At 54.4% G+C, this 26,141-nt stretch overlaps 1 protein-coding gene across 2 annotated transcripts in view; it reads left to right on the top strand.

The window, feature by feature from the left end:
* The window catches only part of PLK5 (polo like kinase 5 (inactive)), a 175,512-nt gene that overhangs the window by 67,410 nt on the left and 81,961 nt on the right, over nt 1-26,141 (top strand). For both annotated transcript variants that reach the window (XM_085638420.1, XM_085638421.1), the window contains 3 exons: nt 3,765-3,881; nt 14,348-14,477; nt 21,116-21,203. In XM_085638420.1, coding sequence (XP_085494546.1) covers nt 3,765-3,881; nt 14,348-14,477; nt 21,116-21,203 — 335 coding nt within the window. The remainder of the gene's footprint in view (nt 1-3,764; nt 3,882-14,347; nt 14,478-21,115; nt 21,204-26,141) is intronic.

Here is a 26,141-nt window from a genome sequence, read left to right as displayed (position 1 = left end):
TGAGACTGACTCTGAGGCTGCTGGGCCTCATGGCCTCCTGCATCCTGCTAGTGACACATGCCAAATGGCATATGTGGACTCTGCAGTTGGACCAGAAGTTCCAGTGGGTGCAGCAGCAGGGGAATCTCTCCGACATGGTCCAGATCTCAAAGGGAATTGGACGAGACCTGCAGTGGTCACTGACAAACTGCGACTGGGACAGAGGCAGACCCCTCTCCTTCCCCAACCATATCTCACAGTAGTGACAGATGCATCACTCCTGGAATGGGGCGGCCACCTGGGAGTGGTGAAGATCAGAGGACTCCGGTCTCTGGAATCCAGACTCGACATCAACATGCTGTAGCACCGAGCGATATGACCTTCATTGAAAGCCTTTCTACCCTCCATCAAAGTAAGGCTAGTGCTGGTGTTCACGAACAGCATCACTGCCATGTGGTATTGCAAAAAACAGGCTGGGGTGGGGTCGTGGATCCTTTGTCAAGAGGCTCTGCATCTCTGGACATGGCTGGAACAGCAGGGCATATCCCTGGTGGTTCATAACCTGGCAGGTTCTCTGAACGCCAGGGTGGATGAAAGCAGCCGTCCATGCCTAGCGGATCACAAATGGCATCTCCATCCAGAGATGGTGCAATGTCTCTTTCAGCAGTGGGGAGAACCTTGGTTAGATCCGTTCACCTCTTTTGAGAACACGCAATGTCAGCAGTTTTACATGCTCGAGTTTCCAAGGCGGCTCTCACTCGATGATTCTTTTTGTCCTCAGTGTTGCTCTGACCTCCTGTATGCCTTTCCGCACATATCACTGCTACCAAGATGTTCTCAAAAAGATCAGGAATGACCGGGCCCAAGTTATCCTTGTTGCTCCATATTGGGCACGGAGAGTTTGGTATCCTGAGCTCCTGCAAATGAGCATCGATCCTCTGATCAGGCTGCCCCTTTGGAAGCATCTTGTGTTGCAGCAGCAGGGGAGGGTCCTTCACCATCACCTGTCAACTCTATGCCTTCTTTCGTGAAGATGGAGTGGCGACATTTGACAGCTTCTGACCTTCCTCCCGTAGTTTGCAATTTTATTCTAGCAGGCAGGCGTCCCTCCACTAAGACAGTATGTGCCTGCCAGTGGAAGAAATTTGTAATATATTGTACAGAGAAGTCTATCGACCCTTTTTCAGGTTCCCTTTCCCATGTTTTCTTTGTATGTTGACCCTTGCCCAGCAGGGCCCTACTGAGGGCACCCGAAAGGGTATTTGAATGCTTTGTTTGCTTTCCTGAGGCTGCCAGACCAACCCTCCTTATTTAAGTCACCCATTGTAAATAGATTCTTAAAATATCTTGTACAAATGTTTACGCCTTCCCCCTTCATTATGCCTCAGTGGGACCTTAATTTTGTTCTATCTTTCCTCATGTGTGCTCCTTTCAAGCCCCTGCACAATTTAACCGACCGGCTCCCACCATCAAAGCAATCTTTTTAGTGGCAATCACATTTGCCAGGAGGGTGGGCGAACTGCAGGCTCTATCGTCCAAGGCCCGTCTTGACGAAATTCCCTGACAGATTGGTGCTTTGCTCTAGAACCTTGTTCTTTCTGAAAGTGATAACACCCTTTCATGTGGGTCAGTCGGTCACCTTGCCCATTTTCTATGCTCCTCCACATCGCTGTAAGGAAGAGGAGCGACCCCACCATCAGGATCCAAAAAGCACGTTGTCATTGTACCTTGACCGCACTAAAGATTTCCGGGTGGACGGCCAACTCTTTGTGGGGTATGTTGGAGCAAAGAAAGGTCAGACAGTGCGTAAACTCTCGTTCTCTGCGTCAAGATCTGCTATGCTTTGGCGAAGAAGCAGCCTCCTGAAGGTTTAAGAGCTCATTCCACCAGAGCTAAGGCTGCGACCACTGCACGAGCACATGGAGTCCCAGTCCTGGACATCTGTCAGGCAGCAACGTGGGCATCCATGCACATATTCACCAAACACTACTGCCTGGACAGTCAACTCCGCAAGGACAGTCACTTCACTCGTTTGGCCTGAAGGACTTGCCAGTTTAAAATTAGTCTGCAGCCTTTCGCTGGGGATGGTATTGCTTGGGTATCTACTCAAAGGTAAGGAATCTGCAGTTTTATATCTCTATCAGATAGACAAGTGACTTACCTTTGGTAACGCCTTATCTGGTAGAGACATAATCTAGCCGCAGATTCCTTACCGACCCACCCATCCTTCCCGCACTGCAGACAGGTTCATAGGGTCAAGGCTGTTCCCTTAAGGGTCTTAGTTTATTCAAACACACCAACGTCAGTACTCTTCATGGCTCTGCATTTCAGGTGTGGAAAGTCATGAAAAGTAACTGACCTCAGCATGCCGAGGTGCTGCCCATATATGTGATGCAGATGTCACTTCTGGCGTGGATGCCAGTGACGAAGTCACGAGGACAGACACACTCCACCTACCGGCGTGCAGGGGTATTGCTCGTAGAAAAATATTCCGGATCCAGTCTTATGCCTGGGAAATTCGAAGGTAAGGAATCTGTGCCTAGATCATTTCTCTATCAGAGAAAGCGTTACCGAACGGAAGTAAGTTGTCCACCTTGGTGTAGAATCTTCATTGGGGTCTCACTCCTCCCATTCCACTCCCAAGAGTCTCTCCAGCTGATCTGATCATCACAGGTGGTTGTGGTCCCTTCCATTACTTTCAAACATCGCTTGTCCTCTAACCTCCCGCTTTCTTGTTGCAGGTTTGGCCTGGCTGGTTTGTGCTCATTAATGTTCCTGTGTCTTGCTGACTTAAACAGACCTACAGATGTTTAGTGTTTGTACTGGGGCTCACTGGCCATCCTGCTTGGGTCCATCATCATTAAAATTGACTTCACTATCTGAGCTGAGCCAGTATTTTGGTCCAGGGCTGGGGCCTCAAAGGACTGCACTGCTTGGAGCCAGTAGCTAGGAGCTAGCTTTTCGGCCACAATGGGGCAAATGATTTAAGCCACTGCTTGGAGACATTTTTGGGGGTCTTTGCTGGTGCCACTCCTTGGGATCACTCTGGGCTCCACTGTGTGGGGCTCTTGTTGCGGCCACTGCTTATGTCCACTTTGGACTGCACTGCTGGGGCTACTGCTTGGGGCCACTGTGGATTAAACGGCTTGGGGCCACAGCTGCTACAACTCCTTGGTACAACTGTTTGTAGACACTGTTTGGATCCATTATTCCCTTTGCATGAATTAGTCACTCCGCCCTTTGTGGTGGAGACAGGCCCTTGCTGAACCTCAGGCATTCTTCTAGTTCACCGAAGGAACTTCTCCCGTTCACACACCCTCGTTCTCTGCTCTCTAGTATGACATTCAGACCACGGATGAGACTAGGACTGAGTGAGGGGTGCTGAGCGAGGGGGATAAAACCACTACCCCCTCACTCACTGATGAGAGAGGTGTGCCTTCTGCTGGTCCAGGGACTGTGAAAAATGGAGCGTGACAAGAACCAATGGGTCTTTGAACTCCTTATAGATCAGAGCACACTAACGGTACAGGAACAGGGCAAGACTTGTTAGTGAGCCAAGCAAAACAGCTTTTTGCTGTTGGACCACCCCCTGTCCCCAAGGGCAATTTCTCTGGTCTAATCTTGTAATTTGGTGCCCTCTACTGGTAGTGCCCTAAGGCAGCCTCCTTACTTAGCCTTATGGCAGCGTCAGACCTTCAGGGAATGCGATGGTTCCAGAGAGAGCCAACGTGAAACCACTGCCATAGATTTTAAGCTCTTTCACAATTCATATCATTCTTTTTTAGGTTGAAAGAGAGATCGAGGTACACAGCCGCCTCATGCATAAGAACATTGTGGACTTTCACAGCCACTTCGAAGACGAGGACAACATCTACATGATACTAGAATATTGCAGGCGCAAGGTGAGGAGAGCAGCGCCCCCTCCGTCGGACACACGCACCACACAGCTCTGATGGAATGTCATTTCTAGGGGGGTCATAACCAGGGGGGCAAAAGGCGAGGAGAGTTGGCCGCTCCTACAGGGTGTCACATGCACCACAGGTCTGATGAGGTTCCCTTACTAAGAGTGTCATAACCAGAGATGGGCAAGGAGACACTGATTCCATGGGGACCACGGTCAGGACTGATTTGCATATGGCTGGGTCTAAACAAGGGTGGCATGGTGAGCAAAAAGACGATGGATTTAACCCAGAACTGTGCGTGGGGTGAATGTTTGACAATGTTGAACATTCCGTTCATCATCTTTTTGTGTTGCTATCGTCGTCCTAAGTGGGAAGGGTATACCCAGACGTGGGTCCCATACTCACTGTGCCTCTGGATTCAAACTAGCCTGGCTGATGAGGGGTGATACTCTGAAACTAGTCCCTGTATGCTTGTTTTCTGGTCCATGGAAAACCTGGCCTGGCAGTTCGGGCTGGACTGTTCCCATGGGGAGCAGGGTCAAGACTGATTTGCATATGGCTGGGTCCAATGGAGGTGGCAAGGTGAATAAAAAAGACGATGGATTTAACCCAGATCAGTGACTGGGGGTGTATGTTTGATAATGTTCAGCATTCTATTCATCTTTCTGTTTTGCTATAGCCACCCTAAGTTAGAAGGGTATGCCCAGACATGGGGTTCTGTGCTTGTTATGTAAAAACAAGAGTTGATGGACAGAATGCAGAACAATGTCATACATTCACCCCAGTACAGAGATCTGGGCCTAAATCCATCGTTTTGTTTGCTCACCATGCCATTCCAGTTTATACCAAGCCATATGCAAATCAGTCTTGACCCTGTGCCCAATGGGAACAGTCCAGCCCGAACTGCCAGGCCAGGTCCTCCCTGGACTGGAAACAAGCATCTTAGGACCGGTTTTGGGATTCCACCCCTCTTCAACCAGGATATCTTGATTCCAGTGGCATGGAGAGCACGGGACCCACGTCTGGGCATACCCGTCCCACTCGGGGTGACAAATGCAAAAACAGCAGTTGATGGACAGAATGCAGAACAATGTCATACATTCACCCCAGTACAGAGATCTGGGCTTAAATCCATCGTTTTTTTGCTTACCATGCCATTCCAGTTTGAACCCAGCCATATGCAAATCAGTCTTGAATCTGTGCCTCATGGGAACAGTCCAGCCCGAACTGCTAAGCCAGGTCCTCCCTGTACTGGAAACAAGCATTCTCGGACCTGTTTCAGGGTTTCACCCCTCTTCAGCCAGGATAGCTTGATTCCAGTGGCATGGAGAGCACGGCACCCACATCTGGGCATACCCGTCCCACTCGGGGTGACAAATGCAAAAATAACAGTTGATGGACAGAATGCAGAACAATGTCATACATTCACCCCAGTACAGAGATCTGGGCCTAAATCCATCGTTTTTTTGCTCACCATGCCATTCCAGTTTGAACCCAGCCATATGCATATCAGTCTTGACCCTGTGCCTCATGGGAACAGTCCAGCCCGAACTACTAAGCCAGGTCCTCCCTGGACTGGAAACAAGCATCCTAGGACCGGTTTCGGATTTCACCCGACTTCAGCCAGGATAGCTTGATTCCAGTGGCATGGAGAGCACGGGACCCACGTCTGGGCCTACCCGTCCCACTCCGTGTGACAAATGCAAAATGACTGGGGGTGAGTGTCTGAAAAGTTTCAGCTCTCCATCCATCATCTCCTTGTGTTTGCTTTGTTCGCCCTAAGTTGGTAGAGTATACCCAGTCGTGGGTCCTTTGGTCACTTGGCCCCTGGATTCAAGCAAGCCTGGCTGAAGAGGGGTGTTTCCCCGAAAGGGGTCCCAGGATGCTTGTTTCCAGTTCAGGAAAGACCTGGCTTGGCAGTTCGGGCTGGACTGTTCCCATGAGGCACAAGGTCAAGACTGATTTGCATTTAGCTGGGTCTGAACTGAGGTGGCAAAGTGAGCTAAAGAACGATGATGGATTCAACCCAGATCTGTGACTGGCGGTGAGTGTCTCCTTGTGTTTGCTCTGTGCTTGTTATGCCACTGGATTCAAGTTAGCCTGGTTGATTAGGGGTGATACCCCGAAACCGGTCACAGGATGCTTGTTTTCTGGTCCAGGCAGTTCATACTGGACTGTTTCCATGAGAAGTAGGTTCATGACTGATTTGCATATGGCTGGGCTCAAACTGGGATGGCATTGTGAGCAGAAAAACAATGGATTTAGCCCATATCTCTGTACTGGGGTTAATGTTTAACAATGTTCAGAATTTCACCCGTTATCTTTTTGTGTTGTTATAATTGCCCTAAGTTGGAAGGGTATGCCCAGGCATGGGTCCAGTGTTCGCTACGCCACTGGATTCAAACTAGCCTGGCTGATGAGAGGTAATACCCAGAAACCGATCACTAGATACTTGTTTTCCCGTCCATGAAGGACCTGGCTTGGCAATTCAGGCTGGCCTGTTCCCAGCACGAGCAGGGCCAAGACTAATTTGCATATGGCTGGGTCCAAGCTGGGGTGGCACAGTGAGCAAAAAACGATGGATTTAGCTCAGATCTGTGTCTAGGGGTGTATGTTTGACAATGTTCAGCATTCTGTCCACCATCTTTTTGTATTGCTAAACTCTCCCTAAGTGGGAAGGGTATGCCCAGACGTGGGCCCTGTGCTCACTATGCCACTGGATTCAAGCTAGCCTGGCTTATGAGGGCTGATACTCTGAAACCTGTCCAGCCTGCTTTCTTTTTTGGTCCAGGGAGGACCTAGCCTGGCAGTTCGGGCTGGATTGTTCGAATGAGTTGCAGGGTCAAGGCTGATTTGCATATGGCTGGGTCCAAACTGGGATGACATTGTGAGCAAAATAAACGGATGGCTTTAATCCAGATCTGTGAGTGGGGTGAATATTTGACAATGTTTAGCATTCTGCCCATCATCTTTGTGTGTTTCTATAGTCGCCCTAAGTGGGAAGGGCATGCCCAGACATGGGTCCCGTGCTCACTATGCCACTGGATTCAAGCTACCTTAGCTGGTGAGGGATGACACCCCAATACCGGTAGAAGGAGGCTTGTTTTTCAGTCCAGGGAGGACCTGGCCTGATAGTTCAGGCTGAACTGTTCCCATAGGGAGCAGGGTCAAGAGTGGGGTGGCACGGTGAGCAAATAAACAATGGATTTAACCCAGATCTGTGACTGGGTGTGAATTTTTGGCAATGTTCGACATCACGTCCATCATCTTTTTGGATTGCTATAGTCACCCTAAGTGAGAAGGAATGCCCAGACGTGGGTCCCGTGCTCACCATGCCACTGGATTCAAGTCCAACTGGTTGATGAGCGGTAATACCCCGAAACCGTTCCCAGGATGATTGTTTTCCAGTCCAGAGAGGACCTTACCCGGCAGTTCAGGCTGGACAATTCCCTTGAAGAGTAGGGTCAAGTCTGATTTGCATATGGCTAGGTCCAAATATGGCGGGCATGGTGAGCAAAAAAACAATGGATTAACCCAGCTCTTTGCCTGGGGTTGATTGATTGACAATGTTCAGCATTCCGTCCATCCTCTTTTTGTGCTGCTATATTTCTAAAACTCTAGCAGCCAGCCAATCAGAGTGCTCGCTCTTTCTAGACCCGCTGGAGACTTCATGATCAAATGAGAGTGAGAAAGATCATGGGAAAAGTGGACCTCTTACCCAAACACAGGGCTCGTTTTTTGAATTTGCGCTCTTGCAGGATGCTCGCTAAAATCTCGCAGGCATGACCGTCCAAATAGCTGTATATTTTTTTTACCCTCAATATCTCAAAAACTACTGCAGATTTTTAGATCAATTCATAAAAAAGCACAATCTGCAGGACCGAGACCTTGCTTCCTGACGAATTTTGTGTAGATATGTTCAGCAGGTTCTTTTTGTAACCTGTATCTGAAAGAGACACGTTAGTGATAGGTTCCTTACCTTAGAATATCCCCAGGCGTCAGACTGGATCCGGAAGGTTTTGCTAGCAGTACCCCTTCGTGTCGGTTGGTGGCACATGCGGCTCTGCGTCCGTCGCTGGTGACGTAAGCGCCGAGATGACGACACGGAGACTACTTAGGAGCCACCCATGCATGCTGACATCAGTTCTTTCTTTTTCCGTGCCAGCAAGCGCAGATCCGGTTAGAGCATGTACCTTAGTCACTTTTTGACTACCCTTTTTGGAACTTTTGTCTCCTGTACTCCTTGGTGCACGTATGGATGCCTGGATTTAAGTCTTGTGGGGCCTGCTGTCGCAATATGTCAGTGGCGGACCCCCACGATGTCTGCCTCTACTGCCTGGAGACTGACAACGACACCCGGTCCTGTCGGGACTGTCGGGCCATGGCCCCGAAGGCCTTGAAGGAGTGGCGCCGGAAGCTGCTGGAGGTCTGGCACTCGTCCCAGCGCCGTTCCAGGTCCAGGGACCGTTCCTGGGATCGCTCGCGGGGCCGCAGTGGTCGCTCCTCGGGCTCCAAGTCTTCACCCTTGGATTCGGGTAAGAGATGACACAAAAAGAAGTCGAAGAAGCGAGTTCGCTCTCCGATGTCACCCCGTTGGTCCTCGGATGCGGATGAGGGGGACAGGGGTTCTGCGGCCTACCCACCTTACCCGGGTCCGTCGGCGACTCCCGAACAGGTGCAAGAATTTCTTGCTACCATGGACCGCCTCTTTAGGCCTCGGGCTCCCGCCGGCGCCCCTTCGGGCCCTGCGGTCCTGTCTCCGGATCCTGTTGGGCCGCCGGTGGATCCAGCTTCGGCGCCAAAGGATCCTGCGCCGTTGGCTCCGGCCCTGGCGCCACAAGGTCCAGCGCTGCCAGCTCCAGCCCCAGCGCCACCCTTTGCTCCGCCCCCGTCACCACAGTGGGTGCCATTCGTCCCGCCCTCTCCCAGGTTCCAGGACCATTTTGTTCCGGTCTGGGATCCGCACTGGGACGCCACGCCGGCTCGGCCCCGGCCGGCGCCGTTCCCTGCACCGTTTCCGATGCCGTTTGTTCCTTCTCCAGCCCCAGCTCTGCCGCCGCGTTCTGTTCCCCATGCGACAGAGGTGAAGGATGACTGGGAGGGGTCTGAGGACCCTCTTGCCTGTCAGTGTGACTCCTAGCAGGACTGGGTGAACGACTTGGAGGATGCCGGCGACCTCGACGTCTCCTCTGACCCGAGGTTTGTCTCTCCCCTGCCTGCCATGGAGGAGGGCGCCTCCTACACGATGGTGCTCCGCCGGGCAGCTGAGATCCTCAACCTTGATCTCCCTACGGTGGCCCTCAAAACTAATCTCCTCACTGAGGTGCTCCAAATGGCATCCACTTCATCGGAGCCCCTGCTCCCATTTAACAACGCCCTTACTGACGTTTTGTTGGGCACTTAGTCGCGGCCAGCCACAGGGGCCCCTGGGGATAAGAATCTTGCCAGGCATCACCGCCCGGCGCCTGGTGACCCCGCTTTTCTGACCACTCATCCTACGCCTGAGAGCCTGGTTATCTAAGCCTCGACGTCACAGAGTGCCTTTCCCACGGCTCCGCCGGATAAGGACTCTAAGAAGCTGGAACAGTTCGGTAAACGGTTGTTCTCTTCGGCCAGCTTGGGGCTGCGGTCAGTGAACACTGCCTGCTTATTGGGCCGCTATTCCCATGCGGTGTGGGATACAGTTGCACAGGTGTTGCCTCAGTGTCCTGAGGAGACCCACGCTGTGCTGTCCCAAGCTGTTGCCGAGGGTAAGGATGCGGCTAAGTTTGCCATTCGGTGTGGTTTGGACACCGCGGACTCACTTGGTAGGCCAATTTCCACGACTGTGGCGCTTCGTCTCCACGCCTGGTTGAGACCTACCGGGTTCTCGCCAGATGTCCAAAGCTCACTCATGGACATGCCCTTTGATGGCACTCGCCTGTTTGGCAATAAGGCCGACAGTGCACTGGAGCGTATTAAGGACTCGTGGGCCACGGCCAAGTCCTTGGGTCTTTCCGCAAAAAACCCGGCCACTCCTGGGTTTTGTTCCTTTCGTGGCCACGGCAGAGGCACCCAGGCACATTCCATCAGCAAGCCTGTGCAGAACCAGCCTCAGCGTGGCTGTGGACGCGGCTTCCCCAGGGGCGGGTCTGGGAATCAGCGTGGGGGTCAGCCCACCTCCGCCCCCGCTGCTTCTACCTCCAAACCTTCCTAATCCAAGCTTTGTGGAGCACCCCACGCCGGTGGGTGGCAGGATCCACCACCACCTCCCCCACTGGCGCAATATCACATCGGACAAGTGGGTGTTGCAGATCATCCGCAGGGGTTACTCCATTCCCTTTCAATCCTCCCCTCCAGCCATGCCACATCGGTGCCACCGCATGTCGGGGGATCACTTGGTACTTCTCCAGCAGGAAGTCACGGCCCTCTTGGCCAAGGGGGGCATCAAGAGCGTTCCTGGGCCGGAAGTAGGGAGTGGTTGTTATTCCCACTACTTTCTAGTCCCCAAGAAGGACAAAGGGGGCCTGCGCCCCATCTTGGGCCTCCGGAATGTCAATCGCTTCCTCCGGAAGGAGAAGTTCAAAATGCTGAGTCTGGCTCAGGTCCTGGCTGCCCTCGAACCTGGAGACTGGATGGTAGCGTTGGACTTGCAGGACGCATATTTTCACATCCCTGTCCTGCCGGCCTACCGGCATTACCTGCGGTTCATGGTAGGCCAGGAGCATTTTCAGTTTGCAGTGCTCCCCTTCGGCCTTACCAGCGCCCCTTGGGTGTTCACGAAGGTGATAGCGGTGGTTGCAGCTCACCTGCGCAGGTCGGGGGTGTCAGTCTTCCCTTACCTCGACGACTGGTTGTTGAAGGCGGGCTCGCCCCAGGCAGTTGTCAACCACCTTCAGACTACGGCCGACCTCCTGCTTTTGCTGGGGTTCTCCATCAAAATGCCGAAGTCGCACCTGAGTCCCTCTCAGAAGCTCCCCTTCATCGGAGGGGTTCTGGATTCGACTCTGTTTCGGGTTTATCCTCACGAGCAGCAATTCCGGGATATTCAGGCTATGATTCCGATCTTTCAGCCTCTGTCCCGGGTTTCAGTCAGGATGACCCTCCGGCTTCTGGGCCTGATGGCCTCCTGCATCCTGCTGATGACACATGCCAGATGGCATATGCGGGCTCTGCAGTGGGACCTGAAGTTCCAGGGCAACCTGTCCGATCATGTCCAGAACTCGGAGGGCACTGCACGGCAATTGCAGTGGTGGCTCACAAATCACGATTGGGTCAATAGCAGATCTCTCTCCCTTCCCCAACCCGAGCACACAGTGGTGACAGATGCGTCCCTCCTGGGATGGGGAGGCCATTTGGGAAAGGCGGAGATGAGAGGCCTCTGGTCTCCGGCGGAGTCCCGGCTCCATATCAATCTGTTGGAGCTTCGGGCGATCCGACTTGCACTGAAGGCATTCCTTCCCTCTGTCTGGGGAAGTGTGGTGCGGTGTTCACGGACAACACCACCGCCATGTCGTATTGCAACAAACAGGGCGGGGTGGGGTCGTGGACCCTATATTGGGAGGCTCTGCGCCTCTGGACATGGCTGGAACATCAGTGCATCATCTTGATGGTTCAACACCTGGCGGGTTCTCTGAACGCCAGGGCGGACGAACTCAAGCGGTGCTTGATGGATCACGAATGGCATCTGACCTCGGACGTGGTGCAAGGTCTCTTTCAGCAGTGGGGAGAGCCTTGGTTATATCTATTTGCCACCGAAGAGAACGCGCAATGTCTTCAGTTCTGCACGTTGGAATTTCCAAGGCGGCACTCGCTAGGCGACGCTTTTCATCGCGAGTGGGGTTGCGGTCTATTGTGCGCCTTTCCGCCTATACCACTTCTGCCCAGAGTGCTGAAGATTTGGCGCAACCGGGCCCAAGTCATCCTTGTGGCTCCGGATTGGGCACGAAGATACTTGTATCCCGAGCTACTCAGCATGCCAATAAATCCCCCGATCTGTCTGCCTCTTCGGGAGGATCTTCTGTCACAGCAGCAGGGGACGGTCCTCCACCCAAACCTGTCCAGCCTCCACCTCCATGCGTGGAGATTGAGCGGCGACAGTTGACAGCTTTCGATCTTCCTCCCGAAGTTTGTGATGTCATTCTGGCAGCCAGGCATCCCTCCACTAAGACGGTATACGCCTGCCGGTGGAACAAGTTTGTGGCATGGTGTGCAGCAAAGTCTGTGGATCTCCTTTCTGCCCCTCTTTCTGAAGTCCTGTTCCTACTATCCTTGGCCCAGCAGGGCTCTGCTCTGGGCACTATCAAAGGTTATCTTTCGGCCATCTCCGCCTTTCTAAGGCTTCCAGATCAGCGTTCTCTCTGTAAGTCCCCGGTTGTTAACCGTTTCCTGAAAGGCCTTACGCACACGTTTCCTCCTGTGCCGTTCATAATGCCTCAATGGGACTTGGATCTTGTCTTGACCTATCTGATGAGTGCTCCCTTCGAGCCCCTTCATACCTGTCCTTTGCGTCTTCTCACTTTTAAGACGGCTGTCCTGGTAGCTATCACCTCTGCCAGAAGAGTGAGTGAGCTCCAGGCTCTTTCTTCCAAACCTCCTTTCCTTTCTGTTTATCCAGACAAGTTGGTTTTAAGGACCCGTCCTTTTTTGCCAAAGGTTGTCACGCCCTTCCACATCGGGCAGACCATCACTTTGCCCACCTTCTTTTCGCCTCCTTCAAAAGACAAAGAGAGGCTCCACCGTCTGGACCCAAAACGTGCGCTCTCATTCTACCTGAAGTGCACACAACAGTTCCGGGTGGATGACCAGCTCTTTGTTGGCTATGTGGGTGCCAAAAAAGGTTGGACTGTGCACAAATGGACCATCTCTCAGTGGGTCGTTCTCTGCATCAACGCCTGTTATTCGTTGGCTAAGAGGGAGCCTCCTGTGGAGCTGCGTGCCCATTCTACCAAGGCAACAGCGGCCACTACTGCCTTGGGACGCGGCGTCCCCTTGCAGGACATTTGTCAGGCAGCTACGTGGGCCTCGCTGCACACGTTTACCAAGCATTACTGCCTTGACAGTCAAGTCCGGAGAGACGGCTTCTTTGGCCGTTCTGTTCTCCGTGACTTTCTGGTTTAATCTATTCGCAGACCCACCATCGGGGTTGGTATTGCTGGGGTATCTATTCTAAGGTAAGGAATCTATCACTAACGTGTCTCTTTCAGATGCACAAGTTACTACTTGTGTAACGAAATATCTGTAAGAGATATTAGTTAGTGATAGATTCCTTACCGCCCCACCCATCCTCCCCGTTCTGCGAACTGATTTCTAGGGTTAAGGTCATCCCTGTCAGGGCCCTAGTTTTCTTGGCACCAGTGGTCAGTTTCTTCATGGCACTACGTTCCTGGCACGGAAAGTCGTGTTCAGAACTGACGTCAGCGTGCCTGGGTGGCGCCTAAGTAGTCTCCGTGACGTCATCTCGGCGCTTACGATACCAGAGACGGACGCGGAGCCGCACGACGCCACCTACTGACGCTCAGGGGTACTGTTAGCAAAACTTTCCGGATCCAGTCTGACGCCTGGGGATATTCTAAGGTAAAGAATCTATCACTAACTAATGTCTCTTACAGATGTATCGTTACACAAGCAGTAACTTGTGCATTAACCCCTTCAGTGCCCATGACGAGCTGGACTCGTCATGGGCTGCGGTGGCGCTGTGCCCATGACGAGTCCAGCTCGTCATGAACTCCGCCCGCTAATGAAAGGCGCGGCACTGGGCGGGGAAAGGGGCGGGCATGCAAGGGGTTAAAGAAGTCTATGGGAAATGCATGGGGTTTTTGCCCTCCCCCAATCACCACCGCCCCGGTGGACAGATCACCCGATAATTTTACAGGAAGGAGCTGAGGTGGATGAACTTTTGTTTTGGAACTGTTTGTGTTAATTCGTGAGACGGGGTAAAAGTGGTTAGCAAACCAAAGCTCTAGGTCCACCCCTTTAAATCGCCGGATTTCTTCCCCAGCCTCTTTCAGCTATTTGCTTTAGGCTTTGTCGACCATGTCTTCGCAGAGCACAGCGGTGGAGGCATCTGTCGCCTAATTCTACTGGCTGTATGGATGTATCCCTCCACGTCTGCTCAAGTTCTTCGACTGAACTGCATGAGGGACTATTTCCCAACTCTAGCCCACTTTATCCACGTCTTTTGGCTACACCATCTGCATGCGGTAGCACATTCAGCCCTCACCTATTGGCCGTTGAGAGTGCTTGTTACTAGAGTCTGTTGTTTCATTTCCTGGGCACCTCTTTGTAAGGCTCGTCTGGTGCTCCTGCTCTTAAAGCACCCAGGCCCCAGGCTGGGCTTCTATGGGGGTTCACCTGGGGCAGGCAGGAAGGAGTAGCTGCTGCTCCCCTCCTCCCCCCCAGTGTACTTAGAGTGGGGGTTCTGTCACATAAGATTGTCCTCTTGCCATTGGCGCACTGGTGACTCCCTGGTCTCCTCTTTCTCGTAGTCCCTGGCACACATCCTCAGGACTCGGAAGGTGCTGACGGAACCAGAGGTCCGGTACTACATGCGAGAGATCATCTCCGGCGTGGGGTACCTGCACCGGCTGCGCATCATTCACCGGGACCTCAAGCTGAGTATGTGGCAGCGGCTGCACTGCATGTGGCCTCCGGGGTACAGGGCCACGTGGCACAGGGCACAGAGCACGTCACACGGGCACCAGGGCGCAGAGCACGTCACACGGGCACTAGGGCACAGAGCACATCACACGGGCACCAGGACACAGAGCACCGTCACACGGGGCACCAGGGCACAGAGCACCGTCACACGGGGCACCAGGGCACAGAGCACCGTCACACGGGGCACCAGGGCACAGAGCACCGTCACACGGGGCACCAGGGCACAGAGCACCGTCACACGGGGCACCAGGGCACAGAGCACCGTCACACGGGGCACCAGGGCACAGAGCACATCCAACGGGGCACCAGGACACAGAGCACCGTCACACGGGGCACCAGGGCACAGAGCACCGTCACACGGGGCACCAGGGCACAGAGCACATCCAACGGGGCACCAGGGCACAGAGCACGTTACACGGGGCACCAGGGCACAGAGCACCATCACACAGGGCACCAGGGCACAGAGCACCATCACAAGGGGCACCAGGGCACAGAGCACGTCACACGGGGCACCAGTGCACAGGGCACCGTCACACGGGGCACCAGGGCACAGAGCACCGTCACACGGGAAACCAGGGCACAGAGCACCATCACACGGCACCAGGGCACAGAGCACCATCACACTGGGAACAAGGGTACAATGGCACAGAGCACTATCACACGGGGCACCAAGGCACCGGGCACCATGGCACACAGGGCACCAGGGAACCATGGCACAGGGCCCCATCACACAGGGTACCATGGCACAGAGCACAATCACATGGGGCACCAGGGCACAGGGCCACGTGACAGGGCACCATCACACGGGGCACCAGGGTGCCATCATACGGGGCACCATGGCACAGAACACCATCACACAGGGCATCAGGGCACAGAGCACGTCACACGGGGCACCAGGGCACAGAGCACATCCAACGGGGCACCAGGGCACAGAGCACGTTACACGGGGCACCAGGGCACAGAGCACCATCACACGGGGCACCAGGGCACAGAGCACCATCACAAGGGGCACCAGGGCACAGAGCACGTCACACGGGGCACCAGTGCACAGGGCACCGTCACACGGGGCACCAGGGCACAGAGCACCGTCACACGGGAAACCAGGGCACAGAGCACCATCACACAGGGCATCAGGGCACAGAGCACGTCACACGGGGCACCAGGGCACAGAGCACCATCACACGGCACCAGGGCACAGAGCACCATCACACTGGGAACAAGGGTACAATGGCACAGAGCACTATCACACGGGGCACCAAGGCACCGGGCACCATGGCACACAGGGCACCAGGGAACCATGGCACAGGGCCCCATCACACAGGGCAGCAGGGCACAATCACACAGGGCACCTGGGCACACGGCCACGTGACAGGGTACCATCACATGGGGCACCAGGGCACCATCACACAGGGTACCATGGCACAGAGCACAATCACATGGGGCACCAGGGCACAGGGCCACGTGACAGGGCACCATCACACGGGGCACCAGGGTGCCATCATACGGGGCACCATGGCACAGAACACCATCACACAGGGCATCAGGGCACAGAGCACGTCACACGGGGCACCAGGGCACAGAGCACCATCACACGGCACCAGGGCACAGAGCACCATCACACTGGGAACAAGGGTACAATGGCACAGAGCACTATCACACGGGGCACCAAGGCACCGGGCACCATGGCACACAGGGCACCAGGGAACCATGGCACAGGGCCCCATCACACAGGGCAGCAGGGCACAATCACACAGGGCACCTGGGCACACGGCCACGTGACAGGGTACCATCACATGGGGCACCAGGGCACCATCACACAGGGTACCATGGCACAGAGCACAATCACATGGGGCACCAGGGCACAGGGCCACGTGACAGGGCACCATCACACGGGGCACCAGGGTGCCATCATACGGGGCACCATGGCACAGAACACCATCACACGGTGAACCAGGGCACAGAACACCATCACATGGGGCATCAGGGCACAGAGCACGTCACACGGGGCACCAGGGCACAGAGCACCATCACACGGCACCAGGGCACAGAGCACCATCCCACTGGGAACAAGGGTACCATGGCACAGAGCACTATCACACGGGGCACCAAGGCACCGGGCACAATGGCACACAGGGCACCAGGGAACCATGGCACAGGGCCCCATCACACAGGGCAGCAGGGCACAATCACACAGGGCACCTGGGCACAGGGCCTCGTGACAGGGCACCATCACATGGGGCACCAGGGCACCTTCACACAGGGTACCATGGCACAGAGCACCATCACATGGGGCACCAGGGCACAGGGCCACGTGACAGGGCACCATCACACGGGGCACCAGGGTGCCATCATACAGGGCACCATGGCACAGAACACCATCACACGGTGAACCAGGGCACAGAGCACCGTCACACGGGGCACCAGGGCACAGGGCCACGTGGCACTGGAAACCATGGCACATAGCACTGTCACACGGGGCACCAGGACACCATGGCACAGAGCACCATCTCACGGGGCACCATGGCACAGAGCACCATAACACGGGGCACAGGGCCACGTGGCACAGAGCACCATGGCACAGAGCACCGTCACACAGTGCACCAAGGCACAGAGCACCGTCACACGGGGCACCAGGGCACAGGGCCACGTGGTACAGGGTACCATGGCACAGAGCTCCATTACACGGGACACCTGGGCGCAGGGCCACGTGGCACAGTGGCACATAGCACCATCACACGGGGCACCATGGCACAGAGCACTGTTGCATGGGGCACCATGACACAGAGAACCATCACACAGGGCACCAGGGCACCATGGCACAGAGCACCTTCACACAGGGCACCATGGCACAGAGCACCGTCACACAGGGCACCATCACATGGGGCACCAGGGCATCATCACACGGGGCACCAGGGCATCATCACACGGGGCACCAGGGCACAGGACCACGTGGTACAGGGCACCATGGCACAGAGCAATATCACACGGGGCACCAGGACACAGGGCCACGTGGCACAGTACCCGGTGTTTGGTACAGAAACACTGAACTATGACCCCCGGCACAGCATCTCGTGATACCTGGGCCCATAGCAGAGCATCCATGGCAAAGACCCACATGGCAAAGAATGCTATGGCGCAGGACCCTGGTATGTGCTGTCCTTTGGCATAGGACCCAATGGCCTTTAACCCACAGAACACATCACTCTATGCCACAATACCCACTGCAATCTTACCCTGTGGCAAAGAAACACGTGGCACAGCACAGACTGACACCTCACCCTGAGACACAGGCCCCGTGCTAGGACATGCGAGGGGTGGACTGCCCAATGAATATAAAGGTGTTGGGGCGCCGGGCCCGCCTCTTCTTCACACCCCCTGGAGAGGTTCCTTGCTATTGTGGCGCCGCATCATTGCAGGTGTTACCAGGTGAGGTGAACATGGAGCAGCGGCGAGGCTTGCGCTGCTGGACTCTTATCCAGAGGTGAAGGGCGAGGGCTGCGGAGTGCGGGACCTCATGGGACAGGGACCCCCAAACTGTTTCCGTCTTACCTGGGGAGAGAGAGGGGGTGCTGGGGGGCGGGGGACTCGCGGCATCCGGCAGGGATGTCCCTGCTGGGCACTGAGGGGGTTGCAGGGGGTGGGGAGGGTTGTGCACCCCCATCCCCCCGTGCATCCCTGCAGAGTCACTTCTCACTCTGAACCCCCTGTACCCCTGGGAGGCAGCCCCCACCCACCGTCCACACTCACTGGTACCCTGATGCCAGCTTATAGTGTTTAATGTCTCCCCCCCCCCCCCCCCCACCATATGTGCGGACCCCCACTGTGCGCGTTGGTGCTGCTGGGAGCAGTGGCGTGTGATTCCTACAGTATTACATCAGAGCTATGTCGGGAGGGGGTGTGGGCGGGGGGGCTCCCCTTACACCCCGCCAGGAGTACTGTAAGGACAACATGTTTACTTCACTAGTGTCAGGCGCACCGCACCGCTCCCCCGCCCCCCACAGATGTGCCCACAGCCACCTACAACGACACAGTGAAAAACAGTACCACCCTAGCATGGCCTGTGCACCCCTGCACTGCATGATCTATCCCTCTCTGCACATCATGGCCTCTGCACCCCTGCACAGCGCGATCCATGCCTCTGCACAGCATGGCCTCTGCACCTCTGCACAGCGTGATCTATGCCACTCTCTGCACAGCATGGCCTGCACACCTCTGCACAGCGTGATCTATGCCACTCTCTGCACAACATAGACTTCACACCTCTGCACTGCATGATCTATGCCTCTCTGCGCAGCATGGCCTGCACACATCTGCACAACGTGATATATGCCTCTCTCTGCACACCATGGCCTGTGCACCTTTGCACAGCGTAATCTATGTCTCTCTCTGCACAGCATGGCCTGTGCACCTCTGCATAGCGTGATCTATGCCTCTCTCTGCACAGCATGGAATTCACACCTCTGCACAGCGTGATCTATGCCTGCCTCTGCACAGCATGGCCTGTGCACCTCCGCACTGCATAATCTATGCCTTTCTGCACAGCATGGTCTGCACACCTCTGCACTGTATGATCTATGCCTCTTGCACAGCATGGCCTGTGCACCACTGCACAGCGTGATCTATGCCTTTCTATGCACAGCGAGGCCTGCACACCTCTGCACAGCGTGATCTATGCCTCTCCCTGCACAGCACAGGCTGCACACTTCTGAACAGTGTGATCTATGCCTCTTGGCACAGCATGGCCTGTACACCTCTGCACTGCATGATCTATGCCTCTCTGCACAGCATGGCCTGCGCACCTCTTTACACCATGATCTATGCCTCTCTGCACGGCATGGCCTGCATACCTCTGCACTGCATGATCTATGCCTCTCTGCACAGCATGGCCTGTGCAGATCTGCACAGTGTGATCAATGCCTCTCTCTGCACAGCATGGACTGCACAATTCTGCACATGCCTCTCTCTGCACAGCATGGCCTGTGCACCTTTGCACAGCGTGATCTATGTCTCTCTCTGCACAATATGGCCTGTGCACCTCTGCACAGCGTGATCTATGCCTCTCTCTGCACAGCATGGACTTCACACCTCTGCACAGCATGATCTATGCCTCTCTCTGCACATGATGGCCTGTGCACCTCTGCACTGCATGATCTATGCCTCTCTGCACAGCATAGTCTGCACACCGTTGCACTGTATGATCTATGCCTCACTGCACAGCATGGCCTGTGCACTTCTGCATAGCGTGATCTATGCCTCTCTATGCACAGCGTGGCCTGCACACCTCTGCACAGCGTGATCTATGCCTCTCTCTGCACAGCACAGACTGCACACCTCTGCACAGTGTGATCTATGCCTTTTTGCATAGCATGGCCTGCACACCTCTGCACTGCATGATCTATGCCTCTCTGCACAGCATGGCCTGCGCACCTCTTCACACCATGATCTATGCCTCTCTGCACAGCATGGCCTGCACACCTCTGCACTGCATGATCTATGCCTCTGCACAGCATGGCCTGTGCAGATTTGCACAGCGTGCTCTATGCCTCTCTCTGCAAAGCATGGACTGCACAACTCTGCACAGTGTGATCTATACCTCTCTGCACAGCATGGCCTGCGCACATCTGCACAGCGTGATCTATGCCTCTCTCTGCACAGCATGGCCTGCGGACCTCTGCACAGCGTGATTATGCCTCCCTCTGCACAGCATGGCCTGTGCACGTCTGTACAGCATGGCCTGCACACCTGCACAGTGTGATCTATGTCTCTCTCTGCACAGCATGGCCTGTGCACGTCTGTACAGCGTGATCTATGCCTCTCTCTGCACAGCAAGGCCTGTGCACCTCTGCACAGCATGATCTATGCCTCTCTGCACAGCATGGCCTGTGCACGTCTGTACAGAGTGATCTATGCTTCTCTGCACAGCATGGCCTGTGCACCTCTGCACAGCGTGATCTATGCCTCTCCCTGCACAGCATGGCCTGCGCACCTCTGCACAGTGTGATTACTGGCTCTCTCTGCACAGCATGGCCTGCACATCTCTGTAAAGCATGGCCTGCATACCTCTGCACAGCGGGATCTATGCCTCTCTCTGCACAGCATGGTCTGCACAGCGTGATCTGTACCTCTCTCTGCACAGCATGGCCTGCTTGCCTTTACACTACATACCCCTCTCTGCAGTGCCTGGTCGGTGTATCTCAGTACAGCACTGGCTATGCGCTTCTGCACAGCATAACATGCACTTCTTTACACGGCCGGACCAGCGCCTATATGCATCGCTCCACAGTATTGCCCGTGCAGCTCTGAGCACCATGACTGACACACAATTGCAGTGCATGGCCTGTGCACAGGTGCTCAGTATGGCATTTACAGCACCACATATGCTTCCTCGGGCAGCACATACACTCAGAGCCTTGACTTGCTCCTGACATCGCCTCACAGATTGTAAATGTGTTTATATAGCGCTTACTTCCCCCGTGAGGCACTGCAACACATTCTGGCACCATGCACCGGTACTATCCCATAGCACAGCCGCACCTGCTCCCAGAAACCCGTGTTTGTAATGAGTGCACGCCGTGTCTTTCTGTTTCACTTCACAGGTAATTGCTTCATCACAAAACAAATGGAACTTAAAATCGGTGACCTGGGCCTAGCAACAACCAAGGACCACGCGAAGGGCACAGGAGGGTAAGTAGAGTGGCATATGGTTGCATGAGGGTAAGAGGAGGAGTCGGAGGGCTTGGGAAGGAAAAAGGAGGAGCCTACATTATCTCTCAAGTTTCTTCATCTATCACAATGCTGAGCGCTAAATTCCACAGCACTATAACTGCACCTGCGTCATCACACACGACATAGAAATACTTTCCTAGCAGACTCAGAGCTAAGACAGTACATGTGCCACCACGAACCCTACATGGTACAATATCTCTGCGCGCCGGTAGGTGACGTTGGTCGGCTCCACGTGACATTGTCAGCGTCGTGTGCACTGTAGAGACGTCTCCATCACCTATATAGGCGCCACCTTGGTGCGCTAATATCAGTTCAGACTAGTGCTTATCCTTGAAAAGAGCTACCCTCTCTCACTTTTTAACAGGCTTTTTTCGACATTTTTTGATGTGTAGACTTTTTTCCATTATGTCTAGGAAGTCTTCTGGATACATACCGTGCAGCGCCTGTCAACACGTCATGTCGGTGACAAATCCCCACCTGGTTTGCCTCTGGTGCCTGGTGCAAGACCACAACTCAAAGTAATGCTCCGTCTGTTGGGCCATGGCTCAGAAAGCTTTGAGGGAGTGGTCCCTAAAGCTACTTGTGGCCCGGCACTCGGCACCGCGCCGCACGACTCCTATGAGGGCACGTTCACAGTCCCTGTTGAGAGGAAGATCCGGGCACTGCTCTGTGAGTCCCAAGTTCTCTTCCTCCCACTCAAAGTCATCGGGTCGGTCAGGTAAGAGGCATAAGAAACACAAGCAGTCGAAGCGTGCTTCGACTTCTCCCCATCCGATGCTCTGGAGGAGCCTCGGTGTTCTAGACCTTACTCATCTGAACCAGCACCTGGGGTGGCTCGGCGCTTCCAAGCCTTTCGGGAAGCCGAAGTGACCCCTGCCTTTACTTAAAGAATTTTATGACACCATGTGCCCCTTATTTCAGCGGTCTGCCCTACCGGCGTGACTTCAGGCCCCGCAGGGTCAGAGAAGGCTCTTTCGGGTTCCTCGTTGGCGGCTCTGGCCCCAGCACCAATGACCACCCCCCACCATGGATCAGGCAGTTGATCCGGACCAACGCTGGTCATGCCATTGCGACCTTCCCTGGCGCTGGCCCCGACATGAGGCTCCTGATGCTGTCAGCACCCACCCGGCACCACCAGCCCTATCCTAATTCCCAATGACCTGGAGCCGGATCGGTGCCTTCCGACGCCACTGCCGGCACCAACAGAACCTACAGGTACTAGGTCATTTCCTCAGTCTTATTCTGAAGAGCTAGGAGTGGAATAAGATTGGGAGGCGCCCCTGGACCCTTTAGAAGACCAGCTTTATCAAGACACAGACTGGTATGAGGAATTGAGTGAGGCCAGCCGGCTGGATACCTCTCCAGATTCTGGTCTTTCCCACCCTACCTTGGTTATGGAGGAGGGAGCTTCTTGAGCTATGGTGGTGCCAAGGGTGGTGAGGTCCTGGACCCCCAGCTCCCTTCAGTGGCAGTCAAGACTAATATCTTGACAGAGGTCCTGCAGCCGAGTGTCTCCTCTTTGGAACCCTTGCTGCCCTTTAACAAGGCCCTTACAGATGTCCCACTGAGAACCAGGTCCAAGCCCAGCACAGAGGCTCCTGTGGATAGGACATTTGCCAGCCGCCATCACACTGCTCCGGGTGACCCAAACATCCTCACTACCCACCCTACCCCAGAGAGCTTGGTAGTCCAAGCCTGTACCTCCCATGGCACGTTCCCTTCTGCTCCCCTGAACAGGGAATCCAAGAAGCTGGAGAGTTGGAGCAAGAAAATGTTTTCTTCCGCCATCCTTGCATTGCGGTCAGTGAACACTGTATGCTTATTGGGCTGTTATTCCCACACCCTGTGGGAAACAGTTGTGCAGGTGCTGCCACAGGTCCCGGAGGAGACTCGAGCCATCCTCTTCCAAGCAGTATCAGATGGGAGAGACACAGCAAAGTTTGCCATCTGTTGTGGTCTCGACACGACCAACTCGCTAGGCAAAGCAATTTCATCAACGGCTGTTCGACGCCACGCCTGCTTGAGGACTTCTGGCTTTTCAGGGGATGTCCAGGCCCCTCTCATAGACATGCCCTTTGATGGCACCTGTCTCTTCGGAGACAAGGCAGACATGGAGCTAGAGTGCTTTAACGACTCGCAGGCACCTGCCATGTCCTTGCACCTCTCAGAGGCCACTCATATCCAGTCTGCCTGTCTTGGCTACGGAAGGGGCTTTCAGCCGTGCCAGCCCTATCTCAGCCACAAGACCGCACAGTTTCAGAAACCTCAGTGTGGCTGAGGGCGCAGCTAGTTCCGATCCTGTAGGTCGGGCGGCAAGAGGTCTGGTTATTCCACCACCCCCCTGCAGCCTCAGCCTCCAAACCCTCCTAGTCTTGACCTTCAAGATCATGGCCGGCCAGTTGGTGGCAGTATCCTCCATCACCTTCACTGCTGGCTCGATATCACATCGGACAGATTGGTCCTCCAGATAGTCTGAAGGGACTACACCCTCCCCTTCAAGACTGCCCCTCTCTCAGTGTCTCCATCTTATGACCGGCTGATAGAGGATCATCTTATTTTGCTTCAAGAGAAAGTCATGACTTTCTTGACCAAGGAAGCCATAGAAAGGGTTCCGGCACCAGAAGAAGGCTGTGGTTGTTATTCCCGCTACTGTCTGGTACCCAAAAAGGGCAAGGGCTTTCATCCTTTCCTATATCTACGAGTCCTCAACTACTTCCTCAAAAAAGACAAGTACAAGTTGCTGACATTTTCTCAGCTCCTTTCTGCCCTAGACCCAGGGAACTGGATGGTAGCATTGGACTTGCAGGATGCCCATTTCCATATTCCTGTCCTTCCTGCTCATCGGCGTTACCTGTGGTTCAAGGTAAGCCACGAGCACTTTCATTTTATCGTGCTCCCCTTTGCCCTTACCAGCGCCCCTCGGGTGTTCAGCAAGGTGATGGCGGTGGTCGCAGCTCATTTGCTCCACTCATAGGTGTCAGTCTTCCACTATCTCGACAACTAACTGTTGATGGCGGGCTCGCCCGAGGCTGTCGTCTCCCACCTCCAGACAACGGTGGACCTTCTGCATTCACTGGGATTTACTATCAGCGTGCCGGAGTCACACCTGACTCCCTCTCAGATGCTCCCTGTCATCGGAGCTGTTCTGGACACGGTGTAGTTTGGGGCCTATCCTCCTGACCGGCGAGTCCAGGATATTCAGGCTATGATACCAATGTTTGAGCCTTTATCCTGGATTTAATTGAGAATGACTCTGAGGATGCTAGTTCTCATGGCATCCTGCATCCTGCTAGTCACACATGCCAGATGGCGTATGTGGGCTCTGCAGTCGGACCTGAAGTTCCAGTGGGCGCAGCATCAGGGGAACCTCTCCAACATGGTTCAGATCTCAGAGGGAACTGCACAGGATTTGCAGTGGTTGCTGAGAAACTGCAATTGGGTCACAGGCCGGCCCCTCTCCCTTTCCCAATCAGAAGAGACAGATGCGTCACTCCTGGGATAGGGCGGCCACCTGGTAGAGGACTATGATCTTGGCAGAATCCACACTCCACATCAACCTGCTGGAGCTCCAAGCAATCTGTTTGGCATTGAAAGCCTTTCTTCCTTCCACCAAGGTGAGGCTAGTGCAAGTGTTCATGGACAACACCCCGCCATGTGGTACTGCAATAAATAGGGTAGGGTGGGGTGTGGACCCTCTGTCAAGAGGCCCTGCATCTCTGGACATGGCTGGAACAGCAGGGGATTACTCTGGTGGTCCAACACATGGCAGGTTCTCTGAACACCAGGGCGGACACGCTCAGCCGCCGATGCCTAGCGGATCATGAATGGCGTCTCCACCCTGAGGTGGCGCAAGATCTCTTTCAGCATTTGGGAGAGCCTTGGTTGGATCTGTTCGCCTCCACCGAGAACACGCAGTGTCAGCAGTTTTGCGCACTGGAGTTTCCAAGGCGGCTCTCAGTCTGAGATGCTTTTCATCTTGAGTGGAGCTCAGTCCTCCTGTACGCCTTTCTTCCCAGACCACTTCTGCCCAGAGTTCTCAAGAAGATCAAGAACAACCAGGCCCAAGTGGTTGAAAGTAGGATCTGCTTTTATGGTTACCCCCACTTTTTGCCTGGGGCTATGCTGTTTCTGACTAGTCTAACTGGAATCCTGCTAATCAGGTCCCCAGTTTCTGTGCTTTCTCCCCTAAATTGGTTATGATGAGTACCTAGGTACACCCCAGATTGGCTACTGGTGTACACTTGTCAGTCCCTAGTATATGGTACTGAGGTACCCAGGGCATAGGTACACCAGGGGTCCTCCATGGGCTGAAGCATGTATTATGCCACCCATGGGGGACCACTCACCCTGCAACTACAGGCCTGCCATTGCAGCGTGTGTAAGCTGTTGCTACCACCACTTATGACAGATATAAGGTTCCTTATATCTGAGATCACCACACATAAAACCTATAAGTCACCCCTAAAGCAGGCCTTTCAATCTTGAAGGCGGTTCTAAGTGTGAGGGTGCCCCTGCATGAGCAGGACACCCGTACAACCTTTGGAGTCTATTCTCCCGGGTTGTAAGTGCATCAGCCATTATGATACATAGAGTGGCCATGCGTCATTATGCAATGACCATCTTTAAACTGGCTCTAACGAACCTTGTCATGTTTGATATCAAACATGTTGGAAACATACCCCCACACCGTAAACGGTGTGGGAGGTATGATTCTCCAGTATTGGGGTGCCTTTCATAGATTCACATGCTTGAATATTCCCCGTCGTCGAAGTGGGAGTCCCACGGTACATAACATAGCAATGTGCCAATAACACAACTATAGATAGGCAAGAAAAAACCATAGAGTAGCATTGAATCATAGAGCTTTTAGATAGAAAAAACTTGTCACTTATATAA

This window comes from Triturus cristatus, chromosome 12 (assembly GCF_964204655.1).
Source record: "Triturus cristatus chromosome 12, aTriCri1.1, whole genome shotgun sequence".
NCBI lineage: Eukaryota > Metazoa > Chordata > Amphibia > Caudata > Salamandridae > Triturus > Triturus cristatus.
The sequence above is the reverse complement of the archived record's forward strand: the minus strand, read 5'-3'. Positions and strand labels throughout refer to the sequence as shown.